At 40.5% G+C, this 16449-nt stretch overlaps 1 protein-coding gene across 1 annotated transcript in view; it reads right to left on the bottom strand.

The window, feature by feature from the left end:
* Positions 1–16449, bottom strand: part of RAPGEF5 (Rap guanine nucleotide exchange factor 5) — a 219151-nt gene that overhangs the window by 142558 nt on the left and 60144 nt on the right. The window contains exon 6 of the mRNA XM_060020399.1: positions 14629–14695. Within this exon, the coding sequence (XP_059876382.1) occupies positions 14629–14695 (67 nt within the window). The remainder of the gene's footprint in view (positions 1–14628; positions 14696–16449) is intronic.

The raw sequence follows: 16449 nt of genomic DNA, 5'->3' as shown, positions 1-16449 counted from the left end.
TTTTTTCTCTGGCACTTTATAGTGCCTTCAGCCTCAAAATACAAATGCTCGAAAAGCTGTTTTGCATCAGTACAAGACTCAAGAGGCAACAGGAAGTGTCAAATGCAAACCCTGAGCGCCAGGGATCACGTCCATGGGAGAGGTTAACTGAGAAGACATGGCAGGCTTCCTGGGGGAACGGACCCTTGAAAACCAAGTGTGAAGCTGGATGGAAAGTCAGCAAAGGTCATTGTAGGAGGACAGATCAACAGTGGCAAAAGTCTTACCTAACCTCAGGGCCATTCTTAAAAACTAATTTTAAATAGGATCATGAATTCACAAATTCCCTAAAGGTTTTTAGTAAATCTATTAATCTTAGAAACATTTAAATGTTGATCCCATGATAGAAATGTTTTTAAAACACAGAACCCATTTTCTCAATTACCTAAATTAAATGTAAGAAGAAACATAAGCCAATACTCTTCCCTGTTTTATTCCCAAATGTACTTACTTTTAAAACACTATAAAATCTTAAGATACTATGGACTTAAAGAATTCTAGAAAAATAAATAACTATGCTTCTTAAAGCCATCAACGTACTTTTGGATAAGACACAAACTGAGCAGTGATGGTGGCTAGACTTCTGTCCTATGAAGGAATAACCATGGGCTCAGTAACAATTTTCTTTGTTCCTTGGAGGCCTGTTTTCCTATTTCCAAGTTCATTATTTTGTTCTGAAGAGTTAATATTGCCACAAGAATGACACATGGATAAACTTGTGATTGCCTGTTAATGTCAACCAATAATTAGAAAATTAAGAAAGTTATTTATTTATCTGTCTAGACAGTACTGCTCTCCATCTAATAGTTTACTTAACAAATAGTTCTTTTCCTAATAATTGCTCTCGCCATATCGAAGATGTGTTTGCTAAGCATGCTGGAATGATAAAATATGCTTATGCTTATTCATCTATTTCAAGACTGTTAGGGATATTTTTAAATTTTCATATAGACATTGTTGAACACATACAGATATGCCTATTCATTTTATTATAACTTAGACAACAGCTGACCATTCAAAGACTAATACATATATAGAAGTGTCCTGAAACTAACAAAATAAAGTGGAATAAAGTCCTACACGCAGGCTTTTTAAGTCTGGTATTTAAGTCTGCTATGCATACATAGATCTACTATGAGACAGGTTCACATGAAAAAGATGTGATAAATTTTAGTTGATCATAAGCATAGTATACGTTAACAATGGAAATGTGATTATCTAGAAGTGGACAACAATGTTTTTAGGAATATTACTAAAATAACATTCAGGTCATTAAAAAAATGATGGACTCCAGAGAAATCAACATCTGGATTGTATATGCTTTGAAGTACCATTTGTTTAGGTTTAGGAGGAGTCGAGAGCATCCAAAGGAGGACGACCAAAGGGTGGTCACCTCCTTGTAGACAGTGAGATGGATGGAGCAGTCTTCATCTACCTTGTCCTCTCTGCAGGGTTTGGCAGGTTACCCACCCCCCTCTTCTTGACCACTGGGATTCCATGACACCATATGCTCCAGGCTTTTCTCTTTTCTCTCTGACTGCTACTTCTCTTCTCCCAAGGCTTCCCTTTCCTCTGTCTTGGTTTTGATGATCCTCAGTGATCTATCCTTAGCCCTCTAGACCTTCTTCTCTTTCCATTCATTCTCTCTAGGCAACCTCATTTACTCACAGGGCTTCAATTATATCTGCACCTCCAGGGCCCAAAAGTCTCATATTCATCCACCTCCAAGACCTAAATGTCCCACTAGCAGCTCAAACTCAACATTTCCAAATGTGAAGTCACTGTCTTACCACTTTCCTCCACCCCATAAATCTGCTCCACGGCCCATACCCCCAGTCAGTGAATGGTACCACCATGTACCCAGGGTCTCAAGCCAAGAAGTGAGGTACCCTTGATTTAGCTCAGCCCACCATCTTCTCCCAACTCAGACCGCTGTCTCTCATTTATCTCTCTTCATACCACATCATATATTATATAAGATATAATCTTGTATCTCTCACTAAAAAACTCTTCAAAGGCTTCCCATGACACCAAGACAGAGTCCAATATCTAATACTGCATATATAGTATTCTTTTCATCTGGTCTTCAGTATCATCTATTTCCATACCTCTTCTTACAATCCATGTCTTTAAAAAAAAAAAAGAATCCATGTTCCAGCCTTAGTAAAATAGAACACTTGCAATTCTGTGAACGCACCATGGTCTTTCTTTGCTCTGAGACTTGCCACGTGCTCTTCTGTCTGGAATGCCTCCCCACCTCCCCACTTTGTGTGGCTGTCACTTGCTTGTCCTTCAGGTCCCAACCTAGCTGTCGTCTTCTCATGAGTCCCCCACCTCCCCCAATGGAGTGAAGTCCTCCCTGTTTATTCTCTGATAGCATTCTATACGTACCTCAGTTGTAGCACTACCACATGCTAGTGAAATCTCCTCTTTAGCTGAGGGTCTCCAACAGTAGACTGCAAGCCCACTGAAATAGACTCCTTTACTCATCATTCTGACCATGACTCCTAGTACCACTCCTGACACGTATTTGTGATCAGGAATGCAAGTCAAATGTTCACAGTTGCTGCTGAGAACAGAAGACTTAGGGGGACCATGATCATTAGCTTCAAATATTTGAAAGGGTGAGGGTAAAATTCAGAACAGTGGAGAGAAGCTGCAGAAAGGCGTGTTTTAGCCCTACGAACATTCAAATCATCAGAGCTATCACAGTGGAAATGGTCTACTACGTAAGGTTCAACAGAAGATGCTTTATAAGGGAAGGTAGATATCAGAAGCACCCCGACCAAGGGTTTGTTCTAAAGATTTGTTTTATGACCGCCTCCTATCCAAATCATCCACTATAAAAAGAGAACAAGCGTGAGCCTCCTGGGAGAAGCTGTATCTGTCAGCCAGCAGTTGAACAGGTGGTGATGTTATAGCAATCTAATCTACCCAACAGAGATAGAGGGAGTGCAAATCTTAACAAACAGATGAAAAATAACTGTTGGAGTCCATTCCTTCCTGTGGAAATCTCCTAAATTTCATGGCACAAAGAACAGGAGAAGCTATAGATGTACTGGCTGAATAAAATCTGAAAAGAGCAAGCAAATGACACTGACATCTTTTCAAAAGAGCAGGTGTATCTGCTCCTTCAGCCTTCAAAGCTGCTCTTACAATTCTTGATACAGCAATTTCCCCAAAGCCCTAACTGCTGATCAACATGAATTTTTTGACAAATAAAAATTTCATGTATATGAAAAGTGTTTTAAGGAAACAAGTATACATTGGACATTCTGGGTTTTGCTATAACAATGAAATAAAACATTGATTATGCGTACATCATTAAATTAAAAAAAAATTTTTGTCTCAAGTTATTTCTTTCCATTTTCTGGTAAGACCAGAGTATTTTCAATCTGTGTCACATTTAAATGATTCTTCAATAGATTTATATGATATAATGTATTTAACAAAGTATCTTTAAAGACAATACAATTTGCAAACTCATGTCTTAGTATGTCTTTTATTTCACATTATATGTCATTCCTTACATGTCTTTTCTCAGTCATCGTGCTCTTTGGAACTAAGTTTCTAAACTGTACCAAGAGTATAAGTTCAACACTAGACATTCTAGGGATCTTCTATGGTAAGGATCTCCCATCTGTAGGGGTAGGTCCTATAGAACCTTGCAGGGATGTGATATTAGAAACTCTTGTATTGGCATGAATCCAGATCAACTAAGACCCTTTCCAACTAGACAGTCTATCTACAAAAACCGCTAACACAGGAGGGCTTCCCGGAAGAACAAGATTCAGAACGCAAGATCCAAAAGCCTAAAACAGGACTAGGAAATCTCCTATGCCAACCTTGAGAGAAATTCTGGGATTCTGTTTGTTGAGACCGAATCACAGCTCTCCACCCCACAGCACAGGACTGCTGTGAACATTAAACGAGTTAATACCTATAAAACATCTGGGAATGGTGCCTGAAACAGTAAGTACTATCTGAGTGTTAGCTATCATCATCACATTACTGTAAGTAATATAGTTGAGCTTAACAATAAATTATAAGAGCAAAGTCCAATCTGTAGTTGCTTTAATATTTCATATATTTAAGACCCTTCTTCCCACCTAAATTTTGAACTCCCTGACAACCAGTAATGCTTCTGCTTATAACATTCCACCTACATGGCCCCCACATGGCAACTAGCATAAAAGGGACTGATATGTTTCACCGAAAAGTTGTGAACAGTGCCTACAGTGCTTGTACTTCTAAAAGCTTTAAAAATAAGCTTTGAGATTTCCACAGAATTCCGAAGCTTTTACAGATGTGTGAAAGACAGACTTTAGCTTTAAAAATTCACTTTGAAACTTCAGAGGGATCAACTGACTAGCTGTGGCCTGGCAGCTTTTGACATCTGAGACATAACTGCTGATTAATGAATCAAGGGATTGCAAATATGTATTCAACAAGGAGTGGGTATTAATTTGGTATTTCTGCCGTAGCAAATCACTACCCGTTTAGCAGCTTAAGAAAGAGGACATCCATTTATCATCTCATATTTCCATAGGTCAGGAGTCAAGGGACAGCACGGCTCAACTGGATCCTCTGCTTAGAGACTCATGAGGCCAAGAACCAAGGCATGGGCAGGTCAGTGTCCCCTACTAGAGGCTTTAGGAGAGAATTCCAAGTGCATGCGGGTTGTTGGCAGAACCTGGTTCCTGCTTCTGTAGGACTGAGGTGCCCATTTCCTTTCTGGTTGTCACCTGGCACCTGCCCTTGGTTCCTAGAGGCCTCTCTCTGATCTTTGCACGTGGACTCCTACTTCTCAGAGCCAGTGACACCATGCTGAATCCTTCTCGTGCTTAGGCTTTTTCTTTACTCTCTCTTCTGCTGTTTCTCTTTGATGCCTACCAGAGCAAGGTCTTTGGATTAGACTGGGTCCATGCGGACAATCCAGGTCTGCAGCCTTACTTATATCTGCAAAGTACCTTTTACCATGTAGTGTAATATTTACAGGTGCCAAGCAGCACATTCATCTTTGGGACCATTCTACCTACCACAGAATGACAACACAGATCCTCAGAGCCCTCCTGAAAAGCTAGCCCTCAACATCTTTTTAGGGTTTCATAGTAACATGTTAATAGAGTCTAGTCCTGGAACATGATTTAACTGGTGTAACATCTTTACTAGGGCACACCTCTGAGTTCACACAATGGAACCTGAAGACTTGAGAACCAGTCGGAATAAATTTCTAAATTACTAAACCATGCAGCCATGTTTACACTATTTAATGATTCCAACGGGTTAAAAATTAAAATGCTGTTTAATATAACTGCATAGGTTTCATTTTCTAAACTTCTTCAAATAAGGAGGGAACTCTATATACTACTATACATAAAATGGATAACTACTGAGAACCTACTGTGTAGCACAGGGAACTCAATGCTCTGTGGTTACCTAAATGGGAAGGAAATCTAAAAAAGAGTGGTTATATGTATATGTATAACTGATTCACTTTGCTGTACAGCAGAAACTAACACAACATTGTAAAGCAAGTATATTCCAATTAAAAAAAAAAAGGGAACGTTATAATCAAATCCCAAACACAACCGGTTGAGACCTATTCAGTAACTATGAAGCATTTTAAGTGAAGATAATAGAGACAATTGCTTTTTGAACCCTAAATTATTATTTTTAATTAATGTGGACTCTCAAATGCTTTCTCTCTCCAAATGCTTTATCTCTCCAATGCAAATGACAGTACACTCTGCTATCGAGGCTGAAATGTGACAGTGCATGAAAAGCATGAGCAGAATGCCTGCACAAGGTAAGAACTCAGCAAAAACCACCCATTCTTTGCCTTTTACCCAGATCTCACTTGGTCTTCTGAACAACAGGCTAATAAATTAACATCTGCGAGCAAGTTTCCTCAATAATTTTCCCACACAGAAGTTCACCTCTGGGACTTCCCTGGTGGCGCATTGATTAAGAATCCACCTGCCAACGCAGGGGACACGGGTTCGATCCCTGGCCCGGGAAGATCCCACATGCCGCGGAGCAACTAAGCCTGTGCGCCACAACTACTGAGCCTGTGCTCTAGAGCCCTCAAGCCACAACTACTGAGACCATGTGCCACAATTACCAAAGCCCACGCGCCTAGAGCCCATTCTCCCCAACTACTGAGCCCACGCACCGCAACTACTGAAGCCCACATGCTCTAGGGCCCGCGTGCCACAACTACAGAGCCTGTGTGCTGCAACAGCTGAAGCCTGTGCGCCTAGAGCCCGTGCTCTGCAACAAGAGAAGACACTGCAATGAGAAGCCCGCGCACTGCAACCCCGCTCACCACAACTAGAGAAAGCCTGCACGCAGCAACGAAGATGCAGTGCAGCCAAAAAAAAAAAAAAAAAAGGCTCATCTCTGTGTTGTTTACAATAGAAAAGATGGAAAATAACCACAATGTTCAAAAAATCAGGGGATGATAAATCCATGGAATGGGGTACTATGAACCCCTACAAATGTTGTAGGAGGTACTGTTAACACTGAAAATACATTAAGTGAAAAGAACAGACCACAAAATAAAATGGTCATTTTTTTTTACACATTTTACAAAAAATATACACGCAAGAAAAATAACCTAGAAAGTAACAAACACTAAAGTGTTAATAATGAGTTATTTCTAAGTGGTTTCATTCTGGGCATCTTTTTTATTCTGGAATTTTAAAAAGTTATTAAGTCTTTATATTCAAGTTAATCCAAAATGTCAGATAAACTTTTAAAATTTGCCAAGTATAATCCACAGTAATGACAACTCACTACCAAATTTACCACCCTTTTTTTTTTTTTTTTTTTCCGGTACGCGGGTCTCTCACTATTGTGGCCTTTCCCGTTGCGGAGCACAGGCTCCGGACATGCAGGCTCAGCGGCCATGGCTCACGGGCCCAGCCGCTCCGCGGCATGTGGGATCTTCCCGGACCGGGGCACGAACCCGCGTCCACTGCATCGGCAGGCGGACTCCCAACCACTGCGCCAGCAGGGAAACCCTTACCACCCTTTTAACACTTACAAATATAGGAGTAGAATTCACCCAATTTCTACCCAGTATCCACATAAAATTTCCTTATATTCTGATTTTTACAACAACATAAAATAACAAACTAATTTAAAATCTACCTTATTCCATTACCACCAAAAACTCAAGTAGTTTTCACTTTTTTATATGCCTGCTGGTCCTGCTTCACATATGGACATACTATTTAAAGCTATGCCATTGAGGTAAGTATGCAAAATTACATTTCATCTAAGCAGCAATAAGTTCTATTTTAAACAAGTGCACAAAGAAGAAACCCAACACGAAATATTCATGGATCACCTTTTAAAGCTCCTTCCACTTCCCTCAGATAGGGTTTCACAGCAACACTTCACAAACCCATAACTGAGAATATACAATTTTTTTGGACTTTTAAATTTTTTAAACTGAATATAGTTGATTTACAATGTTGTGTTAGTTTCAGGTATACAGCAAAGTGATTCACTTCATATATATTTTTTTCAGATTATTATTCCCTTGTTTATATACAAACTGATAGCTAAATGATCTATTTCTATTCCTTGTCAATTAAAAATGCTTATGTTTTCTATGTGTATTGAAGGTAAAAATTATTATCTCCATCTTGGGAACAGATACCCAAAAAGCATCACACACTACTTCCCCTATTAACAAGGGATTCATCAAGACACGTTTTATTCTTGAATGGGTTCTGCACACTGACATCTTTCTGAACTAATGCTTTTAAATAAATACCCCTACACTGGGCTCATTGCAGTAGGCAAAAGACATGTATTATGCTGTTCACCAAAACCAACTTGACAAGGCTACAGTTAAATTAGGTTACCACATGATCTGGGCATGTGCAGATGCTTTCTTTGGAAGTAGAGACAATAACTTAATAACTATTTTAAAAAGTGGTGTGCGTGTACATCTGTATCTTTCAGTATTTAGGGATCTATTCCCAGGATGAAGAAAATCACTTTGATGTATGATAGACATAGAACAAATTAAGCCTTTTTTATTGACAAAGGAGAGAAAAATACCATTCAGCTCTCTGTTCACATGTTGACAATCATGGGCTTTGTGGCATGTTACTGTGAGATCCTCCCTGAGGGAAACTGAAGGAGCTTTATTTAACCAGTTCTCCAAGTGGTCCTAGAGACTTAAAAATCCAGGGCCAAAGGCACCTTGAACACTGTAACAGCTGATCAGGGTAGCTCTAAAGCACAATGAGGGAAGGTACTAACAAGCCCCACGGCTTCTTATGAATACCAAGAACAAGGAATACTACACCAAGAATGTGCTACAAGTCCTCTGGGGCCTTCTTAATGCTCTTTGAAACCAGAGCTGTCTTCCAGGGCCTCACTTGACACTTTCGCAAAACTTAATCTACCCGGCCCTTCCCCAAATCACATAGTAGCTCTGAAGCCACTGGAAGGGCTGGAGCCAGGCTATAATTCCACATAAGAATTTTATGTTCCCTAAAGACAAGAAATATAAGATGTTCACAATCCTGTGGCAGCCAGAAAGAAGGTTAGTCATTTGCTGGCAGAGTCACTTTTATTCTCTTAACAAACATGCCCACTCAAGTCTGTGGTAGACTTAGAAAATGGAGATTAACTACACTGCTTCTCCATTCCTCAGAAAGGAAGAGGCAGATAGCCAGGAAAAACGGTGAGTGGAAATTAGTATTTCAGCATTTTAAAAAACCGCATTTCTAAATGTGGCAAAATTCATCACTGGACTGTGCTCATCAGGTACTCAATGTGACAGATTCTCCCCACCTTCCCTAAAATTATCTCTAGACCTAACTAACTTGACGAATCACCTCTTAAATAAGTCTCCAAAATTCTAACTCTTTAGAGATCCAGCGAAACTCAAATCCCATGAGATTTCTGCTTCCTGAACTGGTACCAATGGGAACGTTTCCAATCAAAAAAAGCTGTCACCGTTATCTTCAGATACTACTGTTCAACAAGGAATTTCTCCAACGTATCAACCCAACTTGTAGATTCATCAAGAAGAACAAACTAAAGGAATCCTGGCCACCTTATACGCTTCCTGACCCGGAAAGGGTGTAGACAGAGTCCTGTGAAAGACACACCATAAAGAAAATAGTGGAAGGTTCAGGTGAACGATTAGACATGGCAAAGGAGAGGAGTTTTAAATGACTGAAAGCAAGATACGAGAACAGGCACGTGAGGGGAATGAGAGAGTTGACAAGACAGAGCATCTTGGAAAGTTGGGGTCTTTGAGATTCCTAGTATCATGCTTTTGGTGATACAAGACAATTGGTTGTTCATTAAGACTCAGTTCCTTGGGCCTCCATGAGAAGTATTTCCCAAGAGAATTCTATCTAAGGAAAAGATGACACGGGAGAAGAATCAGAGGCCCAGGGTAAGTGCAGCTCTTAGTTAATGAGAATACAATCAGATCCTTTTTACCAGTAAAGCAGGATCCCACATAGGGAAAAAATGAGAAGATGACTTTTACTAGAAAGAATGCTAGGAAGCATGAGAGAACGAGTTCATGGTTGATGTGAAAACTGATGGAGTTATGTCCAACTTCTGGACACTGAGCGGGGAAAAACCTTTCTGCGAAGTTGACAACGGGCTGCAGTTATAACCACATCTTTTTTTTTTTTCCCCTAGAGAGGTGCAAAAAAAAAAAATTCCATAGCAGATATCTTTTTCTCTAACACTTTCACCACAAGTTATACATCTTAGTACGGCTATTGGCTTCTTGGGGCTTCATCTGCTTCAAGATCTTCTAGAACTTACAGCAGTCACCCCATTTATAATTTGGGTTTGATTGCTCAGTGGTATTTCTCAGAGGAGTGATAATATACCCCATGAGAAGGAATTTGGAAAATACCACTAAGAGCATCAAACGCAGAGGTTCTACATTAAAGTTTGAGGAGCTGAAGAAAATAAGCAACAGGACAGAGCAGAAACGTACCAACAGAGAAATCTAAACTGCTGAAAATTATCAACTACATCAGCTTTGAGAAGGAATATGAGGGTGTAAGAGTGTCTAGTTAAATGGTTCCCGGGTATTAGATTCTGTTCTCATCCACACTGACCTCTCTTCCTAACTTCTGTATGCTTGATTTGTCATTTGAATTCATCTCTCAAGATATGGCCACAAACTCTTCGCCACTACCACCGCCAGGTTCACGTTTATTGTAGACACTCAACACTGTTCTCTTCTACCATCCAAGTGATGGCTGACTTCTCTGGACCAAGTAGCACAGAGGCCCACGCCACATGCCCTACCCCTGTCCTTTTATAAACGTCACTCATATAACCATGGCATCAAATAAGCATTTACTATGTAAAATTCACAACTTAGCCTAACTCACATCACCTCAGTGGTTTGACCATGTGAATAAAAATCATGAATTTCACTCAGATGTTTGTGTTTTCTTATCTCTACAATTTCCATCAAGAAAATTTAGCCCGAAGTACCAGAAATAGCCCAAAATGGTTTGTTTAGGATGTTGATTTTAAGGAAGCATGAGCTATAAGTCCAGAATCAGTTTTTATCTCCTATTTAAGGATGTCCATGTTTCCACTTCGTGTCTTTAGATGATGCCCAAGTACTTCTCAGTTCTTTAAAATGCCTCAAAGTTTAGCTTATTTCCTAAATTTACATCCTAAGAACTATGACTTTGAAAGCAATATTTCATTCACTATAAATTCTTCCCTATGTCTAGTTTATCCTGGATTGTAAAACAAGTATATAAAATCTATGTCATCAACTCTGAACACTCCTTTTGGCATATACACTGGGAGAATTCATGTTTAAAAATAAAATAAAATAATGCTCAGAACTTCAAGGACAGGAACTGGGAGACTATGTCATCCAAGGGCCCTTCTTGGTCTGCCAGCTTTATCAGACTAACAGAGACTCAGAGGAAAAGAAGAAGAGAAGATTTTCAAGTCAACAAAATGTGTAAGGTCAGAAGATATCAAAAAGGAAGCTAAGACGTTAAGGCAGAAACCACACGTAGCGCAGGGAAAGCCAGAGGATTTTCAGATAATAATGCCCAGAGTGTTTCTGTAGACTGTACATAATGGAAGGAGTCTATTATAGCCATGTCGTTTTTCCTTAAGCTGAAAACTTCTTACAAAATTTTCTTCTTTAGGTTTTCAGATGTCAGGTGCTTGACTGAATTATCAAGACGTTTTTATTTCTATACACATTGTCTTCCTATGTTCCTTTAATATGAAAACTCACTAGTGTTTTCTTCCAGGGTAGAATTTTAGGTATTATTTTTTTAGATGACAGGACCTTTCTCTTGATTAACCTGAGACTAAGAAATAAACTATTTTAAAATGAGGATTTTTTTTTTTAAAGATAGCAACATACAGGGCTTCCCTGGTGGTGCAGTGGTTGAGAGTCTGCCCGCCTGCCAATGCAGGGGACACGGGTTCGTGCCCTGGTCCGGGAGGATCCCACATGCCGCAGAGCGGCTGGGCCCGTGAGCCATGGCCACTGAGCCTGCGTGTCCGGAGCCTGTGCTCCGCAACGGGAGAGGCCACAACAGTGAGAGGCCCGCGTACCGCAAAAAAAAAAAGATAGCAACGTACAAAACCCTGAAGTTTGAGTAAAAGGAGGTGAATATACAGGGCAGTACAGTAAACTCTATTGCGGGAAACTGCTGCCCCCTTTCCAGTGCCCCCTAATTACACAAACCTTTTGAAGAGCACTTTAACAAGTCTGCATTACAGACGTCACTTTTGCTTTCCTTTAATGCATTTAAAGGTCATGCTAGATGACAACTGTTACTTGACTGATGTATGCAAACATCTCCCTTCCTACATGGTGTTAACAGCTAGGTAACAGAGTTTTCATACCAAAGCCAACAGGAATAACTACATTGTGAAGAGGTGAAGCACAACAGTCCCTTCATAAATGGCTTATACAACGAACAGAGGAATTTTAGAACTTAGATATTGTCTAGTCCAGCACTCAACTTGGCCAAGGTCATAGTGTTGGAAGAACTAAGAATCAAGGTCCACGTTCTCAGTTCAAAGACAGTTTCACCATTCCAGGCCGATCAGCCATCAATTAAGACGTGAATTTTTCTCCTCTACCCTTTATTCTCATTCCCACTCTAGCACCTCACCTCAGTTTACTCAGTCTTTTAGCTTGGAGATTTTTTCTAGCAAGATTACCTCAACCAAATACATAGCCAACACTTTGCTGTCCACCCTCCTTTTTAGAGGCTTTCTTGAATTGAACTTTCATGGTATAAACCATTCAGTATTTCCACCTCTCACTGTCCTCTCATCTCCCTACTGCCCTCTTATCATGGGTGCTGCCCAAGACTCCATCTTCCACTACGCTCTTCAATCGACAACCTGGACTGGTTCCCATAACTCTAGCCCTGACCTTTCTGAGTTCCAGATTCGCGTCTCCAGGTGTTTCCCGAATATTTTTACATCCTTATGTCCTCAAACTCAGTGTGTGCAAAATTACGTCATCTCTCCTTCCATGCATTTTACTCAGTTTCCTAAGAGTATCCTCACTTTTCCATTCGGTTATCTGACTCCTCCTCTACATGTACCTGTCCTACTGATTTTTGTTTCGTTTTGTTTTGTTTTTGCAGTACATGGGCCTCTCACTGTTGTGGCCTCTCCCGTTGCGGAGCACAGGCTCCGGACACACAGGCTCAGCGGCCATGGCTCACGGGCGCAGCTGCTCCGCGGCATGTGGGATCTTCCCGGACCGGGGCACAAACCCGTGTCCCCTGCATTGGCAGGCGGACTCTCAACCACTGCGCCACCAGGGAAGCCCTGTCCTACTGACTTTTAAAAACTTCTTTATGCTCCTTTTTGAACTCATTTTTCTTTTGGTTCCCCCAAAAACCTCCAGAAACTATAATAGGTTTTCATCAGCCTCTCAACCAGTCTCCCCATTTCCAACTCATCTTCTTGTTTCTTAAATGTCTGCTTCATCATGTTAATCTGTTGTTCACAAAGTCTTTCACTTTTCTCTATTAGGTGCTTCCTCTGTAACCAGATGGGTCTACTATTTTCCCACTGTATTTTCCCATTCCTCTGCCTGCACACAATAAATCCTACAGCTAGAGTACACATCCTTTGTCACCTGTTCACATCCTGATTGCCTTCAATGATGGTTCAAGCCCCGTCTCTTCACTGAAGCTCTCTGCTACGGTTCTTGGACTTACTACCTATACACCATGATTTCTGATGCTCAATTGCCAACTGTTTTATAGGTTAACTTTTTAATGTGCCTATCTTCCTGGTATAGCTGTAGGAACCACATCTTACCGGTCTGCTGCTTCTGAAACTTACCTACCAACTGCATTACGTTATCAAAAACTGAGGTGTAGTAGTTAAGAGAACATGATTAGGAAGCAGAAAATTCTAAGTTTAGATCCTGGCTTTGTTCCTTTCTAGATGGGTGACTTTGGGCAAGTTACTTAACCTCTAGAAGCTTTCATGTCTGTAAAACAGAGATAACGCCACTTATTTCACAGGGCTGTTGTGAAGTGTAATGTGTGTGTGTGTGTGTATGTACACACACACACACACACACACACAATGTTTAACATAGCATTTGGTCTGTAGTGAGTGTTTTTTTTTAAAAAGATGGCTGTTAACAATTTTGCACCTAACAGGCACTCCTCTTTGGTCAATATTTTAAACTGCAAAGGTCATGTTAAATATTTTTTCATAACACACTGTCAAGATTTCATTTCATGTGAAGTTTGATACCACTGAGTACTGTATTTAGCCAAAAGTTACTTTTCTAAGCTACATTCCAAAAGAGTAGGAAAAACAACTTTTAACTTTCAAGCTGTGCCCAGATGCCAAGACTCAGTGTAAGAACTGTGTAAGATCAGTTTCATTCCACATATATAACCCAAGCCAGCATGACTTTCAGGCAAGCACCGCTTAAAGAATGCAGTTAAAGAAGAACTCAAGAATCTTTGGTAAGGCTAGAAAAGTTTCCAGAAAGCCCAGCCAATGGATAAAGATTTTGTGAGATAGGATTGCTAGAGCCTGTCAAAAACCGGAGCTCCATGATTAGAGACCATGGCCAGCTTTTTCTAGGAAGAAGGGGATAAGCTTTCCTTCAACCAACAAGTCAATTACTGACTCTAATTAATGGCTTTAAAAGACATAATGAAAATGTTGCAATCTACTACATTTAAAAACTGAGGACTTGATCTTTTGTTGGTTGGAGTGATCTTTTTTTTCCTAATGAAACATACAGTCTCTTCTCCTTTGTGCAGCAGGTCACAACTTTCCCTAGGTTAAGTCATACTGTATTTAAAAAAAAAAAATCCTCCACTAAGGTTCCAGGAACTTTCCACCAAGAGCATCTATGATCTTGCAGGTGAGGCTGCATCAGAGTAGAACAAGTTAATGCCACTGACTCCTTTTGCCTTGACGTGGGCCTCCCACAGTGATGAGCAGCCAGCCATAGGGCAAGTGTCTCTCTACACCACTACCCAGACTGCCGCCCTTCAAAGACCCCTCATTATTTCTGCACCCCTGGGCAGGGAAATCACATGGCCTTACCGCAGACGTTAGACGACAAAGAATTTCATCGCTGCTCTCTTCTGAGTCTTCAATTTTCTGGTGAGATCTTTGAAAAACAAAGAATAAATTACTCTTCAGATTTGGCTGTTCAAATTTGTTCACCAAGTGATGGGGAATACATGGTAAATAATAGCATTATTGCTTAATACGTTAGTGAAAGTGCCCATGTGAGTAACACGGTGACAATAATGTCATCGGATCACAGCTCTGTTGCAGCCCCACTGTTCCTTCGAAATCAGTTAGCAAGAATGTCTTTCCCACACATCAATTAAATCCTGAGGGCTGCGTACTGCTCTCCAAATGATACCACGGAATAATCCTGACACACCAGAGTTATAAACACGGGCATGCACAGAGCACAAGTGGATGGCGAATATCACGTAAAGTACTGACATTCCCGCTCGGTCTAAATGAAATCCAGATTCCAAAAATATGAAACATGAATTTTCCACTACATCTGAGTTTCAGCCCAAACAGATTTATTATGAAACGGTATATTATAAGCCTAATACTGTGATAGGAATTACGTTCAATACAATAGCAGAAGCACTTTGGCCTTTTTTATGAGACCACAGCCCAGTTGAGAGGAAAATTATGCATGTGTTAAATAACTAAGGAGACATACAACATAATACACAGTATAAGATCAGTGTGTTTAGAAAAATCATCTTTCTAATGTAATTCATGAAAAATTTTCACCGCACGAATGTACATGCTAACACAAAAAATTATCTACTTCAGACAAATCTTATAAAATTACATTTTTTTTCCTGACTTGGTCAAAGGAAAAAAACATTGACTAATGCCAAGTGAATATATGTAATTGTCTCCCAGATCTATTTCCACAGGCGATTCCTTTCAACACCTGTGGACTGGGGGGGATCGGTGGTAATTGCCTTGCAGAGTGGCGGTACGGCACTGGCAGTCCAGTGATTGATTTCAGTCTCGGGAACTGCAGTGGGCCAGCTGGAGCGCGAGCCTCGCGGGGCAGGAGGGCTTCTCCTGGCTCCTAAGACAGCTAGGAAGATGCTCTCTTTAAGAAAAGAAAAGCCAGTCGAATCAATTCTGGCACTGGCTTCCTGTTTCTGTAAATGTTATTAAACCCTTTCAAAAGAAAAAAAAAATCCCACCCTTCAAGTCAGAGCAATGAATTACAAACTACCGCCTTTACAAGAATTGCAGGTTCTGGATATGAAACAGTGGGCATGTTGTCAAATAATCTCATTCCTAGCGCAGCAAAGCATCTGAAACATGACCTTGATAATGAAGATTTCAAACAACGAGCCTTATTATTAAAATGATCTATTCACAAGGTTTCCACACACACGAAGTTACACTGAGAAGCGATTTGCAACCCTTTATAACATAAGCCACCAAACTAGGTTTATAAGATTATGCTGAGGTGACAAACAGATCTGAGAGGAAATTAGGAGCCAAGAGCATTAGACACAAGAGCACCAAACAAGGGCTTCAACGTCCCATCTGTGTCTGTGTTGAAGCGCAAGCGGGTCGTGCCCACTCACGCCTCTCAGCCCCCAGCAGCACCTGAAGGATGAGGTAACGTGCATGACGTATTTTGCATTAGCACAGATTCTGTCATGAATGTGTTTTCAACAAACTGCTGAAAGGAACTCAAAACTCCAAGGGAAGCTCTTGTGTATGTCACTGATCGTGGCTATTTGATGAGTAATGGCCAAGCTGTTGCTAGCTCAGTGACAAATAATTTGTCTCTGTTCAAGCAAAACTATCCTTCATCACGCTTCCAACACAAAACATGCCTTGGCAGAAACGTTTCTAAAG

Source organism: Delphinus delphis, chromosome 9 (genome assembly GCF_949987515.2).
Source record: "Delphinus delphis chromosome 9, mDelDel1.2, whole genome shotgun sequence".
In the NCBI taxonomy this organism is placed as follows: Eukaryota; Metazoa; Chordata; class Mammalia; order Artiodactyla; family Delphinidae; genus Delphinus; species Delphinus delphis.
Note: the sequence above shows the minus strand (reverse complement) of the source record. Positions and strands in the feature narration are given on the sequence as shown.